A 25,591-nucleotide genomic window follows, 5' to 3' on the forward strand; every position below is an offset into this window, starting at 1 on the left:
AGGGATGGGGGATGGCACCCTCTCCCAGGAGGCATTTCCTTTACCCTGATTTTACTGGTACAGTTGGGGGAAGAAAGAGGATTCAGAGACTTGGGGAAAGGAGGAAGTGGATTCTTCCTCAAGAAAATGGGGGAGCCCTTTCCCCAGGGAAGCTGTGAACATTACCGGTGCTGGAGTGGGTGGCAGTGTGGCAATGCGGGAGGGGCAGTCTGAAGGCCCAGGGCAGGCACCAGGCTGGCTGGGTCCACACAGCATCTTGGGTGTGCCTGGAGCCGCAGGGGCTGAAAACTGTGCTGCTTCTGCTTTGGGCAGACAGGGGGCTGCGGGCTTCTTGCCCTGGAGGCTGTGGGAGAGCCCTTTCCCCGGGGGGAGGCATGACTGGGATGCCAGGGACTTCAAGGAGAGGTCTGAAGATGGTGATAGACCACTACCTTCCGGCCCCTAGAGGAAGCTCCCAGCTGCCTGAGGAGAACAAAGAGGTGTAAGCCATTGTGTCTGGAGGAGCCCCCTCTCGGTAAGGCTTCTGCTCACAGGGAGCCCTGTGTTGTACCTGAGCGAGTTAGAGAAAACGCCACACTTTGAGATGAATTAAGAGTCTGTTTATAGTTAGTGATTATTACCAGTAGTTCTTTAATTTACAGGTCTTCATAAGATGTACTGTACAATGCTCAGTTGTTATGTCATTTAAAGACATCAGGTTCATCTGTTTACTGAGCTAGAAACATAGTATGTAGTTTCACTTTTTAAAATGCAACAGCTGTGCTGAAATTTTTTTTATCATTAACACTTGAAGTAATAAAATAGGCTTCATTTATTTAAAAAAAATAGAGTCTGTTTATTTAGCCGGTGGCTAAGAGACGGCTAACGCTCAAAATTCTCTTGGCCCCGAAGAAGGGGCTAGATTTTCTTTTATACTTTGGTTTAGAAAGGGGAGGGGGATCTAGTTAAAACAATTTTACAGAAATAAAGTAGGCAAAAAGTTAAAAGGATAAATGGTTACAGGAAAGTAAACAGTTCCAGGTGCAGGGGCTTTAACACTATTACAAGGTGATAGACGCGGGGCTTTGGGCGTTATCAATCGGACGAATTCCTGGGAACTGCGGATATCACTCGCCACAGTATCTTATCAGTTAATTGCATTTTTGGATGTGCTGGGAGTCAGCTTGCACAAGTTAAGTCCTTGAAGAAGGGGCTGCCAGTGAAAGAGCCAAGATGGAGTCTGTCTGGCTCTCTTACCTAAGGGAGAGTCAATTCAGGTGGAACCAAGGCTAGGTGATTAAAGGAAAGAGGGAGAGTCTAAAAACAGGGTTAGTAAAAACAAGGTTGAGCATTACACCTGGGGCCCGGTAGGCTACCTGGACTACAGTCTCAGCAGCACCATCCCCCTTCACATTGCGTCCCCTGATGAGCCCTACACACTCCCCTGAAAGTAGACACTGTGTCATTTTCACAGGCAAGGAAGCGAGGCTTGGAGACATTGAGAGGCGGCCAGGGTCACTCCAAGGGTGAACGCTCCTGCTCCTCCCTGGCCTCCCTGTGATCCGAGGTTTAGCCTGAGAGAGTGCCGTATCCGACAAAGGGAGCAGAGGAAACGTAAGGCCACAGGGGTTCTGCCAGGTGCAGGAAGGAATGATGGAACTGGGGGCCAAGAGAGCACTCCCTTCTACAGCCCCAAACCCTGAGACCCGCAGTGCACAGCTTGATTTTGGTCCCCTAACTGAGGCCTGCCCAGCCTTCTAGGAAGCAGGAAGTGGCAAAAGGAGACACCTATCTCCTCCCAAAGTTGGAGAAATATACCCATTCCAGGGATGGCAAGACCAGGAGGTCAACATGCCTAGGGCAGAAGTAATTCTGCTGTGAGTAGTGGGAGGTGAGAGTCTGCAAGTTTATGGCCAGCTCCTGAGCTCTTGGTGAGGTACGATGCGGAGGAGGGGCCATCTTGAGGAGGAGGATGGGGTGCTGAAAAGGACAGCCTCCTCCTTTCTCTTCATCTGCCAACAGCAGGACCCAATGGGGATTCTAGTTTCAGTCCCCTACCTCGGCCCCTTTCCTCAGTGTTCAATGACTCGAATTACAAAAGCTCATGGACTGGATGAGACATTCTGGCTCAGAGCCCCTTTAGTCTATAACCACTTGGCCCATGGATTCGCCTACAGCTCATGGTGATAGTATCCAGGGTATGTGTCTGACCAATAGGGGATCCATTCTTAGGTCGGCCAGTGATTTTTGTGAAGTATGGTTTAAAGAATCTTCTGTCTGGGCGTGGTGGCTCACGCATGTAATCCCAGCACTTTGGGAGGCCGAGGTGGATGGATCACCTGAGGTCAGGAGTTCGAGACCAGCCTGGACAACATGGTGAAACCCTGTCTCTACTAAAAAAATAAAAAAAATTAGCTGGGTGTGGTGGCATGCGCCTGTAGTCCCAGCTACATGGGAGGCTGAGGCAGGAGAATCGTTTGAACCCGGGAGGCGGAGTTTGCAGTGAGCTGAGAACGGGCCACAATGTTCTATCAATTTCAGTAACATCAAATTTGTTAATTGTGTTGTCCAGATCTTGTATATCTCTATTAAATTTTTTTGTCTATGTGTTCTATCAGCTATTGGGAGAGGTATGTTGACCACTGTGGTTGTGGAGACTTCTAATTCTGTCAATTTTTGTTTTATATTTATATTTATATACAGTTTATATTTATATAGTGACATTTATTTATATTTATATATAATTTTCAGTTGTTATTTGGTGTATATAGCTTTATAACTGTAATACCTTTTGTTGGACTCCTTAATCTTTATGAAATGTTCCTCTTTATTTTTCGTAATGCTTCTGCTGTTAAATCTTTGGATATTAGTGTATTGACACCAGCTTTTTTGGTCCGGTTTTGCATCTTTGGATATTAGTGTGTTAACACCAGCTTTTTTGATCTGGTTGGTTTTGCATGGTGTGATTCTTTCCATCCTTTTGCTTTCAACCTTTCTGTGATGTTATATTTAAAGTGTGTCCCTTGTGAGCAGTTTATAAGTTTTTTGTTTTGTTTTGTTTTGTTTTTGAGATGGAGTCTCGCTCTGTCACCCAGGCTGGAGTGCAGTGGTGCGATCTCGGCTCACTGCAAGCTCCGCCTCCCGGGTTCACGCCAGTCTCCTGCCTCAGCCTCCCGAGTAGCTGGGACTACAGGTGCCCGCCACCGCGCCCGGCTAATTTTTTGTATTTTTAGTAGAAACGGGGTTTCACCATGTTACCCAGGATGGTCTCGATCTCCTGAACTCATGATCTGCCTGCCTCGGCCTCCCAAAGTGCTGGGATTACAGGTGTGAGCCACTGCGCCCGGCTGCTGCAGTTTATAAGTGTTTTTAAAAAAAGTATTATCAGACAATTCTGGGTGTGTGATTCCAGGTTAGTAGGTTTGTTTTTTCCCCTCATACTTTAAAGATATCATTTCATCATCTCTGGCTTCCATTGTTTCTATTGAAAGAGAGAGTTCTCAGTTTAATTGTTGCTACTTTGAAGATAAAGTGTATTATTTTCCTCTGTCTTTAGTATTTTCTTATTACCTTTTTTTCTTTAGAAGTTTGACAGTAAGGGGTGTGTGTGTGTGTGTGTGTGTGTGTGTGTTTAAGAAAAAACTGAACTCCAGATTGTATTGGGATTTTACCAGTTTTTGGATTAATGTTTCAGGATGCAAGCCAGTGTCCACGGCTTAGTTTTCAGGTTTACTCCATCTCTTTTTGTTTCTCAGTCTTTCCTTATTTTTTGTGACAGTAAGAGAGTACTGGTCAGGTTATCTGGTCCCATAGTCTGGGTTTATATGATCTTTTTTACTCTTGATTAGACTGGAGTTATGGAAAGAACATCAAAGGTAAAGTGCACTTCTCATGTGATTTTGTTTTTTTCTTGTGTGGAGATGCCTGTGTCAAAATTCCTGTGCGAAATTTGCTGGGTTTATTAAGTCTGTGGGTTGATGTGCTTCATCAATGTTAGCCAATTATTGGCAGAAGGAATATTGTTCTTGTTCCAGGCTCCATTCCTAGGAGGCATCACGTGTCTCTGCTTGCCTGTCACGCTGGTCCAATGTGTCTGAAAGACCAACGAAGCAGATCTGCACCCATCCTGCAGCTTGGAGCCAAGCCACTCTGAGCCCAGCCTAGATCAGGTGGTCCCTTGATGTCCTCCAGATGCATGAGCAAGAACAAATGATCGGAGACTTAGTCCCCTGAATTGAAGGTATGCTTCATTGTTTGCAATAGCCAGCTGATGCAGAGCTGGAACAGCTCACAGTTCTTTCTCCCTCCATCCTGAATAGTGTTCTGGCAACCTGGTACTTACCTCCCTCTCCCAAGCCACAGGTGTCCTCTACCATCCCTCCCCTTCTTCTTCTCTCTTTCCTTATCACCCAAGTCTAAAGGCAGTCCCAGATCCAAAGGGCCATTATTGAGCTCTCTTCCCCTCCTCTCAGCTGCATGGTAGGTCCGGGATCCACTGTGCCACCCATCCGCAGCAACGGCCTCAGGCCCGTCCCCTCCCTGGAGCTTGGGGTACAGGAAATAGATGGATATGTGGGTATATATTTCTCAAGTGAAGTGGCACAGGAAACCCCAAATGCTGAGTCCTTAGGTGTAGGAATTTTTGTTCTGTGGGTTGGTGAGTATGATGAGGCTTAAGCAGAACAGTATTGGGGAAAATTTTCACCCAAACATATTTTCTATAGGGTGGAAAATTACAAAAAGAGAAATAAAACAATCCCCTATGAAGCTTCTTTCTGGTATAAATAAAATGATTTATATAAACTGTCCAACTAGCAGGTGTCATGCAGCAAAGTAACTACTGGTCATTAAATATAGGACAAATCAAGTTTTATTTGACAATAATATTAAATTCCACTCATTAGTTCCTGGACATCTGTTGATCACGTAATAAGACAACCTGCCCATACAGCAAAAAAGTATTGAAGATACATGGCCCGCCACTCTTCTGGAGCTTAGAGCAAGAGCAGACATTAAGACAGGGGAGAGACGGCCAGGCAAGGTAGAAGCTGGCTCTGTCCACGTCTCTCAAGTCATGAGTACTCTGGGCTGGAATTTCACATAAGGCCTTTTGGGCATAATGAATTAGGAGGCAGGGAAGAGGGACTTTGTGCAGGATACAGTTCATGCTTCCGTGGCTACTTTCTCCACATCTATCAGTCCAGATCCTCGTCTTGACTTCTGCCCTATCTCTCTAGTCCATGTTTGCTTCCAGCTTCTCAAACCGCCTCAAGCTGGTTGCTTTGAATTTCAGACTCTCGTGTCCTATCCTAGGCTGACCATTTCCCATGCACCAGTCCCATTTCCCCTGAGTCGGGTACTAAGCTCTGTGAGGCCAGTCACTCCATCCTCTGTTCTGGGATCTTGCCCAGGTGCCAGAAGAGTGCCAGTGAACTTGCAGATATGGAAGATTGTACACACAGAGTGAGACGGGAGTGGGAGGGCCAATCTGATACAGAAGCGGGTGAAGGGTAGGGCCCCTGAGCAGCCCACCCCTTACCCTGACGAAGGCAATCCTCCTCTGGAATGTCTCTTCCCTCTTCAGTCTGGGTTCTGCCTCAGCCAGGAACTGGGAAGGAGTGAGGAACATCCCAACGGCAATGAGAGTATCCCAGTGACTCCAAACAGGAGGAATCGGTGTTCAGAAAGTCAGGCACTAAGCTTTACTGAACACCTACTGGGAGCTCGGCACTGGGCTAGGTGCTTTGCAGACAATTTAACCTTTTAAGGATGTCTTATTTCCACCCCAACTCTCCACTCCATTTTAGTGCTGGGGAAATGAAGGCTTAAAGTTAATTAACTTCCTCTAGTGATTTAGCTAGAACTGAGCTGCTACTAAATTTAAGCCTATCCCGTCTTCTAAGAATCTCAGATTCCAAAAGGAGATCAAGAGAGAATCTGTGCCGGGTTCTGAGAGTAGACAGGTCCAGCGTTAGTGCTGTTTTTCTGGAGACTCAGGAAACTTGAGAGAAATTATTGAGGTGTGTGTGTGTGCGTATGTGCGTACATGCATGCATGTGTGTGTGGTGTTTGCAGGGAGAGGTGGTCTTGAAGTAGAGAAATGTTTCATCCGCATTTCAATCACCTGAGCCCCACAGAGGAGGGGACTGAACTCCAGACATACGGGGTCCTCAAGTCTTTGGCAAAGTAAGGGGTAGGCTCAGCCAAGGTTGAGAGAAAAGGCCCAAGCCATCCCCCTGAGCACCAGAGCCTCAGATCTTCCTTCTAGAAAGGATCCTAGACCATGCTAATGGTCAGGGACTTCAGAGGTCAATTTACCCATCCTTCTCCTTCTACTGCGAGGAATCTAAGAGGCTATGGGGTCTGGCCCTTCTCTCCCTGATAGCTGTTGCTTTCCCAGAACCCTGAGGCCCCAGAAATCCTCTACTCCCAGCCCCTGCTCATTGCAGGACCCACAGTGGGACTCTGGCTCTGCACAGGGCCATTCAGTTCTCCACAGAGAGGGACTGTCCTGGAGGGGTCGCTGAGGAGGTTGCCCCAGGGCTTCTGTCCAGTCTGGCGCTGGGCCCACACTAGGGCAGAGCTCCACTGAAAGTCATGATGGGCAGGCAGAGAAGGGAGCAGAGATCAGGTGCAGCCTGGGCCGGCAGGTCAGGAGGCGTCTGGGGTGGCGAGGAGAGGTCGCTCTTCTCCGGCTTGTAGCACGGTGAGACCTCACATCTGTGCAGCAGGGCAGGGGCCAGGGATCAGAGCAGGCCCCCATCCCTCCAGCTCCTTCCAGGCCTCTGGGTTGGTGGAAGCAGAAACTGCTCCCCTCCCTAGGACCCCCCTTTCCTACCTGACTACACTCTGCAGGATCTTTCTCTCATCCTGGTCCAGGCACACAGCAAAGGGGCAGCTGTTGGAGCCGATGATCTGCACCTTGTCCACTTTGATCTGCGATGTGCTAATCTGGAAGGAAGGCCCAGGTCAGCCCCGAATCCCCGGCCATCCAACACTGCCAGCCCCTGGCAGTTCCTTATCTCAGAACTGCCCATCCACTTCTAGGGGTGTGGGAGGGCAGGGGTTTGTCTGACCGCGCTCCAGGGTTAATGGCCAGGTCACAGGAGGGAGCCTGAGGCCTCCATCAGCCCCTGCCTCCTCTCCAGCATCTGGAAGAAGCAATTGCCCCCTGAGGAGACATTGCCCTGCCTGCTGCCCTCACCGGAGCAGCCCCAGGTCCCCTGATCCAGAGCCTGCTTTCTTTGGTCTCGGAGTCTTAAGACTCTCCTGGCACCCACCCCACAACTTTTCCACATACACGCGTCCTCTCACAGGGCACCCCTACCTCCCCGACACCCCACAACACTCCACACCTGTGTGCATCCCCAAATCACACCCCTCACCCTGCCTCTCCTCCCCCACCTCTCCTCTCTCTCTCACACACACACAAGTATGTACACACATGGGTGTGTAGGTGCACACATGCACACACATACATGTGCACACACACGTACACACATACGCACATGCATGCTCCAGTAAGTCTCTTGAGGGTATGGCTGGAAGGAGAGGGAAGCCCATACCTGGTTAAAGCCCTTCTTGGATTTGGAGTTCTGCCTTTTCACCACTTCTGTCAGGTTTAGCGTCAGGGCCTCCATGCTGGAATCTGAAGGGCAAGGACACTCAGGCCAGGCTCAGAGCACCTCCCTACTGCACACCCCACCCTGGCCACCCCACTCACCCAGCTCCTCCTGCTTCCGGCAGGCCTTGTTGAGGTTCACGGAGGTACAGACCTTCTCCAGGTTGCTCCAGCGACTTCGTCCACTGATGGCCCCCTGGAAATGCAGCGTAGCCAGACCCTCTGAGTCCAGAGGCCCCGGTGCCTGCCGCCTTCTCTTTGAAGGCCCATCAGTGACAGGGGGTTGCCTCTAGTTAGCATATCCCCAGAAAGCCCTCTCTTATTCACCAGGGCCCCTGTACCACCCTGGATAGACCTGGATGACTCCAGGGAAGAGCTCACATCACTGGCTTGGTCTAGGGGTCAGCAGCCTCTGTGACCAGGTTGAAAGGTACAAGAGCTGAGAGCACCTGCAGGGGTGGTCCTGAAGCTCTCCTGCCGGGCCCAGAGTGAAGAAGGGTTGGGCCCACAGGCATGTTGTTTCTGGCAGAGCCAGACCCGAACCCCCTCTTCAAGTCTTTGTGTGAATGTCTCTGTCATCAGGGACCTCCATGTTGTTAAACCCAAGAACACTTCTTGGTCCTCAGCTTACTTGACCTTACAGTTCACTGCTCTCCCCTCCTTGAAAACCTCTCCTGGGCTTTCGTGATGGCACCTTCCTGGTTTTCCTAGCGCCTCTCTGGCTGGTGCCTCTCTGCTTTGCTGGATCGCCGCCCTCTGCCCACCATTACATCATGAAGGGCTCAAGGTTCTCCCCTTGGTCCTCTGCTCTTTGTATTCCCTGCTTCCCCCCTTCAGGAGTCTCCTCTGTGAACTTTTTCCATTAGCAGCTGTCCACCCATCTTCGTATTCACCACAAAGTCAGGCCCGTTCAGCCAGCCGTCTATTCTCACTGTCTCCTTATACCTCTCAAGGCCTCTCAACCTCAATAATATGTCCCGACCCAAACTCAAGATCTTCCCCGACTGGACCCGGGCCTCTTCCTGTGGTCCCCCCAGAGAAGATGGTGCTGCCAGTCACAGAGGAGTGACTCCAGGAGTCTGGCCTCTCCTTTCCTAACCCATCCATGAGCCCTGCTGATTACATCACTCACATCTGTCTCCCATTCCTTTCCAGCTCTGCCACCACTACCCTAGTGCAGGCTGTTGCCCTAATTTCTCTTCTGGACCATGGCAACAGCCTCCTAACTGGCCTTCCTGCATCACTTGTGGACCCTTCCTATCTGTCCTCCACAGAGTTGCCAGAGGGAACTTCCAAGCCTCAGATATAATCATGTCACAGGCATTCCCAGCCCCACCACAAACATAAGCCCCCTTAATGGATATCCACCGCTCTTAGGACTAGGATAAAATTCCTTTCATTGGGTCGGGCGTGGTGGCTCACGCCTGTAACCCCAGCACTTTGGGAAGCCAAGGCAGGTGGATCATGAGGTCAGGAGTTCGAGACCAGCCTGGCCAACATGGTGAAACCCCGTCTCTACTAAAGATACAAAAAATTAGCCGGGTGTGGTGGCGGGCACCTGCTACCCAGCTACTCAGGAGGCTGAGGCAGAAGAATTGCTTGAACCAGGGAGGCGGACGTTGCAGTGAGCCAAGATTGAGCCATTGCACTCTAGCCTGAGAAACAGGGTGAGACTATGTCTCAAAAAAACAAACAAACAAACAAAAAAACTCCTTTCATTGCAATCAAGGCTCTTGGTATGCTGGTCCCCCATTTCTTTAGCCTCACCTCGGCATCATGTTCCCACCGGCTGTCTCTGCTCCAGCCTGGGGGTCTTCTTTCAGAGTGCTTCGAGGTGTTCACACTGCCTCCCACCACAGGGCCTTTGCACATGCAGTTCCTGCTGCCGTGAGAGTACTCACCTCTCTTCTCAGCCTAATTAACTCCTGGTTTTCCCTCCAGTATTAACTCAGGTGCCTTCTCAAGGAAGCCTTCACTACTAACTCTCCTGACTGGGTTCAGTTTGCCACTTAGGAACATCCTGTGTCCCTCTCCTCATCCATGCGTCACGGTTGTAATTTTACATGGTGTGCATCATTGAACCAATGCCTACCACCCACTCCAGGGGGTCAGCAGGTCTCCTGGGACCACGTCTGTCTTTTGTTCACTCTTAGGAAGGCTCCAGGGCCTAGAACAGTGCCTGGGCTGTGGAAGACGTCTAGCAAGCACCTGGCATGTGGCTACAGTGAGTGTCGGTGCCTCCTGCCCACCTCCTTCACTGCCAAACGCACTGCAGCCCCAACACCACCATCCATCTGCTGTTTTATTGCTTTGTCATCACTTGCCGCTCTCTGGAATTATCTTGGCTATTTCTTTGTTTCCTCGTTTCTTGTCTGTCTCCCTCCTCTAGACAAGCTAAAGTGAGGCCTAGGCTTCCCTGCTCAACCCCTCTTTTCCTCTGCCCAGCACAGAGGCAGCATGGGCAGGTGCTAAGAGGATATCTTTGGAATGGCCGAAGGAAGAAAGGGAAGGAGGCAGGAAAGAAGGAAGAAGCCCACCTGTGAGGCCAAGCTTCCCTCAGCCTGGACCTTGGGATGCGACCTGCTCAGAGAACTCATGTCTTCTGGCATGTCATGGACAGCCCTCCACCTCCCCATAGCTCTCCTCACTCCTTTCTCACGCCAATCCCACCTTGCATGCAGCCTGCCAGGCACACTGGCCCCCCGAGACCCTGGCTTCTCCCTGAGGTGCCTCTGGAAGGCTTCCCTTGCCCCCTTTCAGCCCCAGCCCTGTAGCCAGGCCCAGCAGACCCCTACCCCTGGGCTGCTGCTGAGCGCATTCAGGTGGGGGCAGAGAACATGGTGGGAGAGAGGCTTTGGAGGCCAAGAAGCACAGAGATATCCACTCCCTCCCTTCTCTGCTTCTCTCAGCATCCAGGGGAGCCTGCTGCAGCCTTCCAGCGTAAAGACTGGGGCCCAGGAACACACGAGTCCAGCTCTGGGCCCAAGCTCTGGCGGAGGAAGTATCAGCAGCAGATCCTGGAGGGGAAGGAGCCCCAGCATGGGTCTTACCTTGCTGTAAATAATCTGTAGTGTTAGAGGAACAGCCTCCCGGTCGCCATCGATGCCCAGCCGCTTGCTGCCAGGACCTGTGCCACACACAGACAGACCCTTCACTACCCCTGGCTTCCCCGGTTCCTCATGAACGCAGTGGCCTTGCCTCCCTGGGCCTTACCTCCCCATCCCCTACCACATGGGCCGTGACTCCCTAGGGATCTGTCTCACCAAGGCCCTGCCTCTCTCTCTGGCTCCACGTTCCGGGGATCTCCACCTCCTCAGTGACCCCATCACTCCAGGGCCCCATCTCCGCTGTGATCACACCTTCCCAGGGTCCTGCCTCTCCAGGGCCCCATCTCCGCTGTGATCACACCTTCCCAGGGTCCTGCCTCTCCAGGGCCCCACCTCCTGGGTAACCCTGCCTCCCCAGGGCCCACCTGCTGGGTAAGCCTGCCTCCACCTGGCCCGACCTCCCATGTAACCCCCTTTCCCATGGTCCCGCCTCCCGGTAACCCTGCCTCCCCAGGGCCCTGCCTTCCAGGCAACCCCGCCTCCCCATGGCCTCGCCTCCTGGGTAACACCGCCTCCCCAGGGCCCTGCCTCGTGGGTAACTCCACCTTCCCATGGCCCTGCCTCCCGGTACCCCTGCCTCCCCAGGGCCCCACCTACCAGGCAACCCCGCCTCCCCATGGCCCCGCCTCCTGGGTAACCCCGCCCACCCATGGCCCCACCTCCTGGGTAACCCCGTCTCCCCAGGGCCCCGCCTCCTGGGTAACTCCATCTTCCCATGGCCCTGCCTCCCGGTAACCTGCCTCCCCAAGGCCCCACCTACCGGACAACCCCGCCTCCCCATGGCCCTACCTCCTAGGTAACCCCGCCCTCTCATGGCCCTGCCTCCTGGGTAACCCTGCTTTCCCGTGGCCCCACCTCCCGTATCCCTGCCTCCCCAGGGCCCCGCCTACCGGGTCACCCAGCCACCCCATGGCCCCACCTCCCGGTAACCCCGTCTCCCCAGGGGCCTACCTCCTGTGCAACCCCACCTTCCCATGGCCCCACCTCCCAGGTAACCCCACCTCCACAGAGCTCCACGTTTCGCGTCCCAGGCCCCGCCTCCCCGTCTGTCTCTGCTCAGGCAGTTCCCACCTGACGCCTTGATGGCACGTGTGGCAGCGGAGTGACCCAGCTCCAAGGAGTGGATGAAGATCTCTGTCGTCTTCTCCCCAGTGATGAAGGTCAGCTGGAGAGGGCAGGAGCATGTACATCAGTGTGAACCTCCTGGAGGGGCCCATTTGGCTCCTCCAGCATAGACCTGCTGGCTGTCCCGGGGCAGGGGTGGGGGCTTGCAGGCCCGGCAGGTGGGGAAGAGGCGGTGCGGGGCAGGGAGGCCTTACCTCGGTCTGATAGACTTGCAGCAGCACCGGTCTGGCGGCAAAGCGGCAGTAGTAGAGTAGCATGTCGGCCAGGATGGGCAGCTGGGTCGGGGAGCCCTCCAGGGCCTGGGCTTCAGCCTTCAGGGACTGCTGTGGCCAGAGGGAAGGGGCAGCCAAGCCAGATGGGTGGGTGGATAGATGGTAAGAAGGAGCAAGAATTAGAGAGGAAGAGAGAAGAGAGACATAGAGGCAGCCAGCCAGGGGGAGCTGGTGAGGTGGAAGCAGGAAGCAGGGGAGGGCCGGCACCCAGCCTCCATGCCCCTCACCTGACCCACTGGCCTCCAGGGAGGCTTCTGGCTTAGCCAGACAAAGGCGGGAATTGAGGAAGGGGGCTGAAATCTGAGGTCCCCCGGACCCTTCTGAGGGCCCTCCTCCATCACTGCAGTGACCCCAGCTCTCGCCCTCAGTGTCCTGAGTTCAGGCTCAGTCCTGCTTCTCACCCACACTCCCTGATCTTTTCCAAGAGGGCCCAGGTCCTCCATGGGGGCCTCAAGCCTGATTCCCTAAATCCAGGGCCTTCTAAGTGAGGCTGGGTGACTGCAGCCAGTGGGCCCTGTTCCGCAACCACGGGGCCACTTACCTGGCACAGGACTTCAGCGGGCAGGTGCATGAGGCCCAGTACATTGCGCTCATACCAGGGGTCCAGCATGCCGAGGTAGTGGGAGATGTCATTGGTGCTCTCCTCCCATGGGGCGGTGCCCAGCTCCTAGGGCAAAGAACAAGAGTCATTCCCAGCTCCCCAGGAGGCCTGCCCATCCTAGCTCCAGGGCCTTGGATGGCACCTGCAGCCCCAAGCTGAGCTTCTCCCTGCCCTTGGGGAAGTATGACAACTTTCAATCTTTGTCATATGGCAAAATGTCATGTCCAACTGCAGGGAGTGAGGGCCAGGCAGGGGGAGGTGCCCTGTCAACACAGGTGCTTGCTTTCCATGACTTCCAATCAGCTTCCTTCAGGTAGCCAGAACTCTACTTTCCCGCCCCATTGGCCCAGGCTGGGGACATACTCCAGGGCTGGCGTGCCTAGGGGAGTCTGTCGGGGGTGAGGGCATCTGGCTCCGAGGGGGTGGACAGGCACCAGGGCTGGTCCCATGACTTCGCTTCACAGGCACATAGAAGAACTGAAGTTTGAAGAACCGTGTGAGGAGTGGGCGATTGTTCTCCAGCCGCCTGGCAAGAAGAAGATGGTGAGAAGGGGGCTGGGCATGGTGGCTCACGCCTGTAATCCCAGCACTTTGGGAGGCCGAGGTGGGTGGATCACCCGAGGCCAGGACTTCAAGACCAGCCTGGCCAACAGAGGGAAACCCCATCTCTACTAAGACAAAAAAAAAAAAAAAATTAGGTGTGGTGGTGTGCACCTGTAATCTCAGCTACTCAGGAGGCTGAGGCACGAGAATCGCTTGAACTGGAGAGCCAGAGGTTGCAGTGAGCCGAGATCATGCCACTGCACTCCAGCCCGGGCAACAGAGCAAGACTCTGTCTCAAAATAATAATAATAACAATAATAAAAATAAATAAGGGAACTTTTGGTTCCTCTGGGGCCCTAAGCCTCAGGCCCCAGATTCCACCAGCACAACAACCCTGTTACCCAGGGCAGAGGGATGCTCCGCATTACGGCTCTTACCGAAGGTTGCTGTACGCCCGAGCCACCTTCCCTGAAATCCGATCGGAGCCAAAGACCACAACACGTAGCGTGGAAGCCTTGGGATCCTCATCTCCACTCAGGAAGGGGCGGCGGCGCTGGGGGCGTGAAGCAGGGGCCAGAAGCCAGCTGGGCAGCTGGGTACCGAGTTTGGGCTGGGGCAGGGAGCGGGAGCGCTGGGCCCGGGAAGGGGGTGATACTGGTTCGTCCAGGGGGCTGCAGAGGCTCCCTGCCCGCCTCAGGGGCAGGGCCGTGTCCGAGCTGCCCTCCAGGCTCCGAGAGTCCCTCCGCAGTACCAGCTGGCTGGTGCTCTTGAAGAGTTTATAGATCCTGATGAACTTCTGCCCAGGCCTGCGGTGGCCTCGACGTTCCTGGCTGCCACGCCTCCAAGGCCACTCGGAGGAGCTCTCCTCGCTGTCCTCCACGTAGCCGCTGTCCATGCCATCAGAGAGGCCTGAGACAAAGGAAGTCAGCAGATGGCGCGAGAGGGCCGGCCCTGAGGCCTGGGAGGATGCAAGGGACAGGGTGGAGTCGTGGGACGCCAAAGAGCTGGTGGAGAGCAGGGAATCTCTCTCGGCACAGTGCCCGTCAGTTTCCAAGTCCTCCTCCACCTCCTCCTCCTCCTCCTCTTCCTCCTCTTCATCATCTCCCAGGATCCCTGGCTGGAGCAGCTCCTGTTCCTTGAGCAGGATTTCCTGCAGGATGTCTGCAGGGAAGCAAGGCCAGCACTGTCTGGGTGTCTGGGCCCCGGATCCCCTTCTATATTCCCTTTGGAGGGGAGACAGCAGAAGGACTCAGGGCCAGCCCAGGACTCCTAGCACTGCCCCCTGCTCTGCTTAGAGCCTGCTCATGTGGGAGAGCTTTGGGGACGGGGTGGGAGCTGCACGGACCCAGGACCAGAAACACAGCTCAGGCAGTGTGGGGCATGGGTGTCACCAGGGCCCCGGCTCCTTACCAAAGCTGTCCTGGCTCCAGCTGTAGGTGTAGCACCGGGCGACAGGGATGGGGATGGTATGGAGCTTCCCTGGTTTTGCAGTGTCTGTAAGAACAGGGAGGATAGGAGAAGAGGGCTGGGAAGAGGCCTTGGAGATTGGCCAGTCCAGTCCCCTTGCCTTGGAGAAGAGACCAGAGATGGGACAGGATCGGCACAAGGATGCATAGCTGGATAGGCTGAGGCTGAGTTACAGCCAGGGTGCCAGGCTCCAAGCCAGAGGCCCTTCTTTCAAGCACACCATGTAGATGGCATGCCCTTTATGAGCTGTGTGAATGTAGCCAAACCACAACCTCTGAGCCTCATTTTACAATGTGCCCATGGGAGAATAATAGTACTAGCCCAGAAGGTTTTTATGAGGAATATTGTAACAGGGAATGCTAATGGTTCCTCAAAATCTGTGCTCCCTTCTATGGTACTGGAGTTGTAGAGACGATGTTTCCCAGGCTCCTTTGGGACAAGATGTGGCCACGTGACCAAGGCGGGCTCAAAGGAACATGAGCGGAAGTGATGTGCCCAGCTTCTGCATCACCTTCAACAGAAAAGCCCAGCCTTTGCCCTCGTAAGCACTCTCTTTTCCTCTTCCCACAAGCTGCCATCATGATAGCCCCCCCACCCTGCCCCTATAGACAGGAATGAGACACCCTAGGGGATGGCGGAGCAGCGAGATGCTGAAGAAGCTGAGTCCCTGAGTGACTGTGTGGAGCAGAGCTACCAGGCCCGCCTGGACCGTGCACCTTGGGACCTAGAATAGGCCATGGGGAATGTGGGAGAACCCCATTCTCCCAAGAGCCTCACCTAACACCCCAGGGAAGCCAGCTTTTTCTCCCACCGCCTGCAGCTTTGTCCTGAGCCACCGCCGGGCCTCTGCAGCATCCCCGATGCCAGATGCCAGCTCCTGTGCCTCTGCGGTCTCCGTGAAGATGTCCTCAAGCTCTGCCAGGGTCTTGGCCTGAAACCCCAGGAGGAGATGGGCTTTGCTCCTGGACCGTGAGCTAGCTGTCCACCTGTTCCAGTTCCTAGCTTCTTACTGAGGGAGGCAGTGATCTGTCCCCTCCCAGCCTCATCACCCATCTCCTACCCACAGCTGGCCAGGCAGCCAGGCCTCTCCCTGCCCTTCCATTCTCAGGAAATGGTCAGGAGAGAAAGGACCAGAGCCACGGCACTGCAGTTAGGAGGGACTTCAGCACTTCTCACTGTACCCCATAGAGGGGAAGGAGCTGTGTGGGGTGACACAGCCGACCTGTGACACTTGTGACAGAGCCAGGCCTAGATGCCAGGTCTTCAGCCCAAAGGTCATTCTCGTTCTTATGGCATATGCCATCTTCTAAGGCACCAGTTATCAGCACCCAGTCCTACTGCCCAGGCTGCCACCCAGCTGGTTAGGATCCAGCACGCCAGAAACATCCTCTATGAGGCCAGCCCTCCAGCCACCACCCTGCCATGTCACCTGGGTGCAGAAGACTAAGTGTACCCTGGAGACCATGGCTGAGATGAAGCAGGGAGAGGGTGCTACCTCCTCGGAGAGGTGCTCCACCAGAGCCCCAGGCCCCAGGTACATACCTGCAGCCTGCAGTGCAGGCCCGGGACGTCACAGTGGGCCCCAAAGGTGGCCTGGAAGGCGTGCAGGAGCAGGGTGGTGTAGGCACTGTGAGGCGAGTGTCCGGGCGTGCTCAGCTTATTGGCTACAGCAAGGAACTCGGCCTGCACTTCCACTGGGTTCAGCAGCAGCACGGTGCTGGGGACACAGGGGACCGGCTATGGCACCCAGGGGTGGGCAGCATGCCACAGTGCAGCCACCCCCCTCGTGCCTGCTGGTGCTCAGCTCCACTGAGGCCAGGGCCTCCTGAAGCCCAGGCAGAGCTCCAGGAGGTGACCACAGGAGGCCAGGACAGAAGCAACAGCTCCAGGGCCCAGGTTTCCAGGGGAAAGTGTGGGGTTCACTGCTGAGCATTTTTCAGCTGTTGTTTTGAAAGATCTTTTCAAAATTGAACTTAATGCTTTAAAACTAAATTTACTTAATTTTTATATAAACATTTTTTCCTATGAGACAGCTGAGTAGATGCAAGATTACTCAAATGAGGATCATATTTTAGGCAAGGTGACTTGAAGCCAAGCGACCAGTTTTCAGGGGGAGCCGGACAGCAACGTGGTGCTGTGCAGTGTGGTCTGGGGCGAGCGGGGCATGAAATTCCTCGTGGCGTGGGGCTGCATCTGCCCAGAGGAGGGGATGCCAAGTCAGAGTGCATCTTCTTCCTGAGCTTATGAGGGACACCTTTTCTAATCAGCCCAAAGCCATGATACAGGCTTTCATTGGCTGGGAGGGGAGTGTGTGCCTGGCCACTGCTACCTCCCTTCCTGATGGATACCCAGATTCCCTCTTGGTGCCAGTGTTTACATTTCTTTATTATGGAACCTTTCTCTTTTTTTTTTTTTTTTTGAGACGGAGTCTTGCTCTTGTCGCCCAGGCTGGAGTGCAGTGGCATGATCTCAGCTCACTGCAAGCCCCGCCTCCCGGGTTCACACCATTCTCCTGCCTCAGCCTCCCAAATAGCTGGGACTACAGGCACCCGCCACCATGCCCGGCTAACTTTTTTTTTTTTTTTGTATTTTTAGTAGAGACGGGGTTTCACTGTGTTAGCCAGGCTGGTCTTGAACTCCTGACCTCGTGATCCACCCGCCTCGGCCTCCCAAAGTGCTGGGATTACAGGCGTGAGCCACCGCGCCCGGCTACTATGGAAACTTTCAAACATACCCCAAATTAAAAGAATCGTGGGCTCTGAGGCGCTGATCACTCTGTTTACAGTTAACAACGCACAGCTGTTCTCACTTCCCCCATGCCAACCCCTCCATCACTGCATGACCTCGAAGCAAATTCGAGCCATCGCGGCTTTGTATCCATAAATGCTTTAGTATGAGCTGCATGTGATGAGAGCTCTTGCTCTCTCAATTCCACACTGCGTTTAAACCCAGTGCAAAGGAGCACCACGCAGGGCAGCATTCCCTCCAGGCTCTGGGGACATCGGTGCCCGGGGACAGGGCAGAGACAGGACTAGTCTCTGTCAAAGTCCCCATCATTTGGGAAGAAACTAACTTTGATTTCTCTATCTGTAAGAAAAAGGAGGTGGGCTTGCATAAGCAGCCCCTTACAACCTTGTAATGAGCCCAGCCGAGCCCCTGCCCTCACCAGCTTGCATAATTTCTCTCCCGAAGAATTTATCATCATTCTCAATTTACAGATAATGAAAGTGAGACCATCTCCCAACTGTAAGCTCTTTCTACAAATCTCTCGGTGCCTCACTTCCCTTATGTGAAAAATCCCTTTCTCACGGGGTTAACGTGAGGATTAAATGAGTCAGCACATGTAACCATGCTTAGGATGGTGCCTGGAGTCCGAATAAGGGTCTAAAAGGCTTTGATGATTCTTCATCAGCCCACCTGCCCCAGCTCCCCCAGAGGAATCTTATTTACTTACTAAACTACAACATTTTAGCATCCTTTTCCTCTGTCTCAACATCTATCATTTTGTTTGTGTTTGTTTTTACCCAGAGGGAAGTCAAGAAGTGTTGCTCAGGGAATGAGTGGGAAGTGAACCCCTGGGGCTGGGAATGGGGAGGGCCGGGGGCCTATAATTTCTGAGGTGGTGAAGGCCGGGGTCCCTGGGCTCCCAACATGTCAAGGCGAGACAGGACCCAACTCTTCAAGGCCTGCAGAGGGTCCTCCTAATGGGCACCCCCTCTCTAGTGCTTTTCAAACTGCAGGTCAGGACACAGGAGTGGGTAATGAAATCATCTGGGGAGCCAAATTTGTTTCTTAAATGAAATAGAATAGAACAGAGCTCATCCTATGTAACCAGGATACATTTCATTTCAGCTGTGTGTGTGTGTGTGTGTGTGTGTGTGTGTGTGTGTGTGTGTGTACCAGGCTGTCATATAAAATGGATTTTTCTTATAGGTCCTGGTCAAAAAAGTTTGGAAACACTGTTTTAGTAACAGACAGAAGGAGATTGTGGAAATATCACGGGCTTCTGAATAAGCCTGAGGGTTAAATTCTGGCTCGTACCCTTGCTCGCTGTGTGACCTTGGGGAAGTTGCTTGACCTCTCTGACCTCCAGTTCCTCATCTGAAAATAATGAAAGTGGGGGAACTGTGTGCCTAACACCTGGCATAATTGATGCAGACCTCTTTAAGAATCTGGTGAAAGACCCTCAGCCTAGAAAAACACACCTGGACGCAAAATATCACCAGCAGTGCCAGGGGGTTCCCAGTTCCCTGGAAGCCTGTTTGTTGTTGGCTGGGGTGGACAGGGGGTGGGGGCACTGGATGTTTGAGTGGGGGAGGAGGGTGAAGGTGGAACAGTGCAGGGGTCCCAAACTCTCTCCCCACTGTTTATCCGTCCCCCAAGAGCACTCACACGGTGGAGCTGCGGTGACTCCTGATGGGCAGGCCCTGCTCAGCCCTCACCAGTCTCTGGTAGGAGATCCCTGTGGGTCAAGAAGAAAAGAGTTCATGGGCTGGTCAGTTCCTTCAGCATCGTCCGTGTGCCTCGTGGGGAGCCAAGCACTGGACAATCAGGTTGGAAATTCCCGGATGGAGCTCAGACGAACCTGCAGAGGAGCTGTTCTGTGGGCCCTCCAGGGTGCCTAGCAGTTTGCTTCTATGCGTCCTTTTACACCTCACGAGTCATATCCCCACCTCCACCTCCAACATCAAAACTCGGTCCTGGGCCTCGCTGTCCTCTGGATTCCCGTGGCCTCTCTGACTGCCCTCCCTTCCTAAGAGCTTTCCACTCCCCTTGTGGCTCAGGTCCCGGCTCCAGGCTTGGAGGCAGCCTAGCTGGAGAGAAAGAGATCCAGGGTGAGAGCCTGTGTCGGAAGCCTGAGTTCTATTCCAGCTCTTCTGCGTGGCCTTGGCCAGGTCACTTTAGCCCTGGGCCTCAGTTTCTCCTGGGAAGGGCCAGATTAGATCAGTGGCCTCTGAGGCCTTTAACAGTCTATGATTCCCAGGCCCCACCATGGCTTGACCAACTTAAAGTTTCTCTCTTCAGAGACTGGGAGGCAGAGCATCGCAGGAGGCAGAACCTGGGCCCAGGAGGCTGCCGAGTCTTGTGCCGCCGGGCTACTCCTCGGTCCCTGCCGCTGCCCCCTCTCCTGGTCCAGGGTGCCTTCCCACTATGCCAGGCACCTCTCAGCCCATCCACTTTGCCTCAGCTCCAGCCAGGCAGCGGGTTTCGAGTTTCCCCACCTGCACCTCCCCATCTCTGCCTGGAGTCCGGGGATCGGGAAGGACTGTGGTCTGGCCTGGCGTCCTCCGTGCTCTGAGGCATCTGCATCCCAGGCTCCGCTCCCAGCCCGCATCCCCTTTCTCCCTGGCCCTTCCCCCTCTCTGTCTCCTCTGACTTCCAAATGCTGAGAAGAAACACACCAAAGGTTTTCCTTTTGTTTCTGCAACTTGACTCCGTTCTGCACAGTAGTCGCTTTACAGTGTGCATTCAGTTCTGCTTCCACCACGACAAGGAGATGAAACAGAAAGCCGGAGTTCACTCCCTCACAGAGCAAGGGCTGGGGACCCAGCGGGGTGGGTCGCCTTCTTGTCATAGCTTGGAAATAGGCCCGGGGCAGTCCCCATTGAGAGCAGGGCCACTCTGAACTGGGACTGAGCTGGGAACCTGCAGGACGTCCCCTCAGAAGTGCAAGTCTGGGGGGCGGGGCAGGGCGGGGGTTGGGGTTTAAAGACAGCTATAAATAGGCTGTGAGGTTCCTTTAGTAAAAGGCAGAAAATTACCATATAATGCTCTTCTAACTTGGGACCTAATTGCTTTGATTTTTGGCCTTTTGCGTGATGTTTACTTTATGTAATCATCGCATATTTAGAAGTTAACGTTTGGTCCATTTTGCCAGATAAGTCCTTGACACAGTGGCTATTACATCAGGACTTGGGACACCATCTGGTGGCCACTCACGTGCATTACAGAGAAGAGATCCTCACCCGCTCTCCAACCACCTCTACATAATACCATAGTTACCATAGCGGAGACAAACAGATATTCCCCATCTCCCTGACCATAAAACACATAGATATGCAAAATCTTCTCTTGACCTTATTTCTCTTTTCTTTTACTATTTAATGCTTTTAACAGGTAACCCACACCCCGCTGACCCCATTTCTTCATCGCCACTTCTGCCTCTGTTGCCCAAGGACATCCAGGCGGTCATACTCCAGGAAGCAGTAGACTGTGACGTCGCTCTCCCTCCACATCAGCTTTCTTCCAACACGCCCAGCCATTGGCTTCCAACCCCTCTGCCCTCCTGACCCTGCTCTCCTGAAGCTTGGCAACATTTTCCCCGTCCCCATACCCAACGGCCCAACCTCATCCTCACGCTGCTTGAACTTTTGTTTTGGAGTGCTTGGTACTGTTGACAACCTTCTCCTTGAAGCTCCTTCATCTCCTCTTGTCTCTAGGATGAGGAGCAGTCTCTAACATCTATATTCGTGTGCCTTAGTCTCATTGTAGGATTGTGCTACAGTTAGAATCAGAAGCTGCTTCGTATGAGCTACGTGGACTCCACGCGACTGTTGCTCTATGTGTCCTGTTGCTTTAATGGGGGATATTTAGGAGGATACCTGTGCCTCTTGGCACACCCTGACCCAGAGAGAGTGATTTTCAGAGTTGTTTGGCTGGTGCTGAATACCCAAGGTACCAACAGTTCCCAAGCAGAACCTATGATCATCAGATAAACTCCCGCCCTCACCCCCAAAACACCGTCAACCCCCTTCCTTGGCCTCTCTTGGTAATGGACCCCCCTGCTTAGCATGGGGTGTGGGGTTTTGGGGTAATTAACTGGTGGGCTGGGGCCTGAGCTGGGAACAAATTAGAAAAGACTGTGCAATGTGGAGGAGGCTTTGATAATATAAGCTTTTGTACAGACTGACTCCTTTGAGCCTGGCTTAGAGATTGTACTGCCGAGTCCCCATTTGCTGGTGTATGCTGTGAGGTTGGAAATATCTCCCAGCATCCTCCATGGGCTTGGTTTTCACAATGTTACCTGGTGACGCCAGGGAGGCCATGAATGCTAAGTGGGGTGTGCAGTGAAGTGGGGTGTGCAGTGTCAGTTTCGAGACCACCCTTAACTCCAGCCTCCACTCCCCAGACAGGGAGGCTGCACTGGGGAGCCTCAGATCCACAGACACCTCTCTCCCTTTGATCTTAGATCACACCCTTTCTTGGTCACCTTAGCAGATGGAAACAACTTTCTGAGTTTAGCTTCTTAATCAAGATTGGTGCAAGGGCTAAACAAAAATCTTGCCTGGGTTGTTCCTACGTCAGGCCCTAGCAAGTAAGAAATTGAGAGGAGTCACCCCATACAGGCAAAGAACGGGGTGAGTGGGCAGAACACACTCATAGTGAAGTTCAAACTCCTGGCCCAGGTGTCCAAGACCCTTCGCCATTAAGCCTTGTTCACCCATCAAAGCTTCCACTCTTTTTCAAAGTTGCAAATAGATGGGGATCCTGCACAGAACAGCTGACTGTGAAGATCCAGGACACAGGAAAATCACTACATCTGCCATCAAGCAAGCACTGGTATTAATGACACACGGATAGACAGGTCCATGCTGAGGGTGATGTGGGTACTTGAGCCTGGGGGAGGCAGGCAGCAACCACATCTGACTCAGTTTCCTCCTACAAGGGGAACACCAAGATTCCACGGAATCAACAGGATGGAAGCAGTGCCCGGCCCCAACGGCATTGCAATCTCCAAATGAGACTAGATCAGGTTTGGTTCTCCAGCATCTATGATTAATATCAACTCATGGTGGACAGTTTGACCTACATCATACCCTGAAGCAAACACCAGGCACACCACTCCCCACAGCAGGGTTTCTCTTACACTTCCCTCCTCACTGGGGGTCCCATGTACAGCGCCTTCCTGCTCCCCATCCCCAGGGTCCTGGGCTCCAGAGAGGCTGGAGGAACTGGGGACTCATGGCTGTGGGCCTCAGCAGGGCCTGGGCAGGAAGGTGAAGCACGGATTTCAGGTGAATAAACAAAGGAGAGGACATAACAAGGGAGGCTTGGAATCTCTGGCCACCGGGAGTCCAGGAGCAGAGAGGGGGAAGGTGAGAAGGAATGTGGCTAGAAAGCCAAGAGGAAAATACTGGGGGGAAGGAACCCACTGGGCAGGCCTTCATGCAGGCAGAGGAGATGTGAGTTCTTGGAATGAAAGGCCAGTGCCACCACAAGACATATGCTGCTCTGAACAGGTGCAGTGACCCCACGGAAACGCCTGTGGGATGAGGTCTCCAGCTTTGCAGAGCCACCGGGCTTGTGGGGGCGAAGTGAGATGAGACCTTTCATAACACCCTTTCACCACCCTGGTGAGAGTCACCCTAACAGGACCAATCCAGGCCTTATGGGCTACTCTTACAAGTAAGTCATATGCGGCAGAGACTTCTAGGCATCTACTCAATATCCATTCCTCGTTTTTTTACGAGTGGGACACTGGGCATTGTACCCAGTTGATGAGTCAATTTCTCAACCTCCCTTGCAGAATGTGTTAGGTGCAACCCCCGTCACCTCCTTCTTTCTGTTAACTGGAATGTGGACATGATGGCCAGCACTCCAGCAGCCATCCTAGACCATGAAGCAACTTTGAAGATGGTGCCTTTTGCCAAGGATGGTGGAGTGGAAAGATGAGAGAAGGCTGGTCCAGGATGTTCATGGGGCCACCATGCCAATGCTGGCCTGCCTTCATACAGATTGTGTGTGTGTATGTGTGTGTGTGTGGTGTGTGTGTGTGTCTGTCTGTCTGTGTGTCTGTGTGTAAGAGAAAAATAGCCCCTGAGAGTTTAAGGCATTGTTGTTTGGGGCTTTCTGCTATAGGCAGCCAGCTCAGTCCTAACTGATCACACCCTGTGGTTTCTGGAACACCTGCCTCTACTCTTTTCCCTAAACCTCCCCCACCTACTAGTCAATGATGTTTGACATCCTTCAAGAGGTCTAACCTTTCATTCCATAACCAGAGACAAAAAGTATAAAATGCAAATGTCTGTGATCAGTAATGTCCCCAGAGAAATGTATCACCACTGAAGAATATTCTGAATTCACCTGCCACCCGCGGATAAGCAAAACTGACCTAACCCAGGTTTGTTCCTCATTTGATAGGAGGTCAAAGGGTATGAAGCCATATTAAGCAACCCAAAGGGAAAGGGCAGGAGAAATTCCCCAAGGGGGAGAGCGTTTATAAAAAGACAGCCTGGGCAACCCAGGGTCATGCAGCCATCTGTCAGTGCCTCTTGGTAGAAACACAGCTTTATGCAAATGTGAAAAGGATAGGATATGACTTTTGGTATCAAAGAGATATGGGTTCAAGTGGTAGAGCTCTTGTCAGCTATGTGACCTGGGGCAAGTTACATAAATGTCGAGCCTTCAGTTTCAGCATCTGAAAAATGGGAATAATAGTAACTACCCAGGGGGGTGTTCTGAGGGTTAGATGGGACCAACCTATGACGGTGCTTCATATGCCATAAGCAACCCTGGCATCATTGCTGTCCTCCTCGTCATCATCATCAACGATAATTATAATCCTGCTTTTCACCAGGAGACTCAGAGACTCTAAGGAACTTGTCCAAGGTCATTAACTAATAAGTGACGAAGTGTAGGTCTTTGTCATACGAGGGTTCGTGTTCCCTCTTTCATACTTCACTTTGTAGCTTAAACAAGAAATACTGAACTTGGTCTTCTCAAAATCATTTCCCATTTTATAATGAGAAGAATATGACTTTTCCGTCTTCCCCTACAGGCAAGGTGCAATCCTTGAGGTCTGTGTGCTTTGAAAATTGCAGAGCGGTTTGCATGTAAGATGCCCTATTGTCATCCCCCAGGTTTACAGGTAAATTCTTTGCAGGAAAGTATTGTGGTCGGCAAAGCTATGCAGGCATAGAGTAAATACTCAATAAACATGTGGGCTGAGCCCAAGAGGGCTGTGGTGGGCAGGACCCAGTGGCACTGACGTGAGGTTTCCTGCTACCTCCAGAATCGAGGCACTGGGCGATCATACGGGGGTGGAGTCAGGAAGCAGGGGGAGGCCCCCAGCCTTGATAACAGGCCCACTTCCTCTGCCACCCAGCCGCATCAAAGCAGGATAAACTGTTTCATTCACTTCCATGGCAACTGGGTCCCTAAGACTTCACGGGGGGAGGGCCCACCTCCCCACGTCCCTTCTCATTTCTCCCTGTGACTTTACCAGGACCTACCTTCTAAGCTAACACCACTGCAACCCTTACTGTCCCCAGCACTGTGAAATCAATTAGGCCAACATTAATCCTCACTAACTGCATTGACAGGGAGGCATTGCTATACACCCATTTTACAGATGAGGAAACGGAAGCTCACAAGCTAAACGTCTTGCTGAAGGCCCACAGTTAGTGAGTAGCAGACCCAGGATTTGCAAGTACAATGGTCTGGTCCCAAGGACTAGAAGCCACTAAGTTATTCAGCCTCTCCTTCAAGCGTTCAAGTTCCCCGGCCTCCATCCTAGCTCTCTCTCCACTTAACTGGGGGTGGGAGGGACTCAGGAATTGGGCAGCAGGCCTGTTAAAAATCATAGGAAAGGCCGGGCGCAGTGGCTCATGCCTGTAATCCCAGCACTTTGGGAGGCCGAGGTGGGCGGCTCACAAGGTTAGGAGTTCGAGACCAGCCTGGCCAATATGGTGAAACCCCGTCTCTACTAAAAATACAAAAATTAGCCAGGCATGGTGGCGCACGCCTGTGGTCCCAGCTACTCGGGAAGCTGAGGCAGAAGAATCGCTTGAACCCAGGAGGCAGAGGTTGCAGTGAGCTGAGGTCGTGCCACTGCATTCCAGCCTGGGTGACAGAGCGAGATTCCATCTTAAAAAAA

The 25,591-nt window shown here is 53.0% G+C and overlaps 1 protein-coding gene across 2 annotated transcripts in view; it reads right to left on the minus strand.

Annotated features, from left to right (window-relative positions):
• Positions 1-4,831: 4,831 nt before the first annotated feature.
• Positions 4,832-25,591, minus strand: part of PIK3R5 (phosphoinositide-3-kinase regulatory subunit 5) — an 87,194-nt gene continuing 66,434 nt past the window's right edge. Inside the window, exons 6-19 of one of the 2 annotated variants that reach the window (XM_055367481.2) lie at positions 19,108-19,177; positions 16,258-16,432; positions 15,493-15,646; positions 14,659-14,742; positions 13,686-14,409; positions 13,069-13,231; positions 12,646-12,771; positions 12,027-12,152; positions 11,779-11,872; positions 10,651-10,727; positions 7,703-7,796; positions 7,545-7,627; positions 6,818-6,930; positions 4,832-6,699 (exon numbers count right to left, since the gene is read on the minus strand). In XM_055367481.2, coding sequence (XP_055223456.1) covers positions 6,552-6,699; positions 6,818-6,930; positions 7,545-7,627; positions 7,703-7,796; positions 10,651-10,727; positions 11,779-11,872; positions 12,027-12,152; positions 12,646-12,771; positions 13,069-13,231; positions 13,686-14,409; positions 14,659-14,742; positions 15,493-15,646; positions 16,258-16,432; positions 19,108-19,177 — 2,231 coding nt within the window. In that variant the 3' untranslated portion in view covers positions 4,832-6,551. Of the gene's footprint in view, positions 6,700-6,817; positions 6,931-7,544; positions 7,628-7,702; positions 7,797-10,650; positions 10,728-11,778; positions 11,873-12,026; positions 12,156-12,645; positions 12,772-13,068; positions 13,232-13,685; positions 14,410-14,658; positions 14,743-15,492; positions 15,647-16,257; positions 16,433-19,107; positions 19,178-25,591 lie in introns of both variants that reach the window. The other variant, XM_019013649.4, reaches the window with a different exon arrangement.

The sequence above is a fragment of the Gorilla gorilla genome, chromosome 19 (assembly GCF_029281585.2).
Source record: "Gorilla gorilla gorilla isolate KB3781 chromosome 19, NHGRI_mGorGor1-v2.1_pri, whole genome shotgun sequence".
Lineage (NCBI taxonomy): Eukaryota > Metazoa > Chordata > Mammalia > Primates > Hominidae > Gorilla > Gorilla gorilla.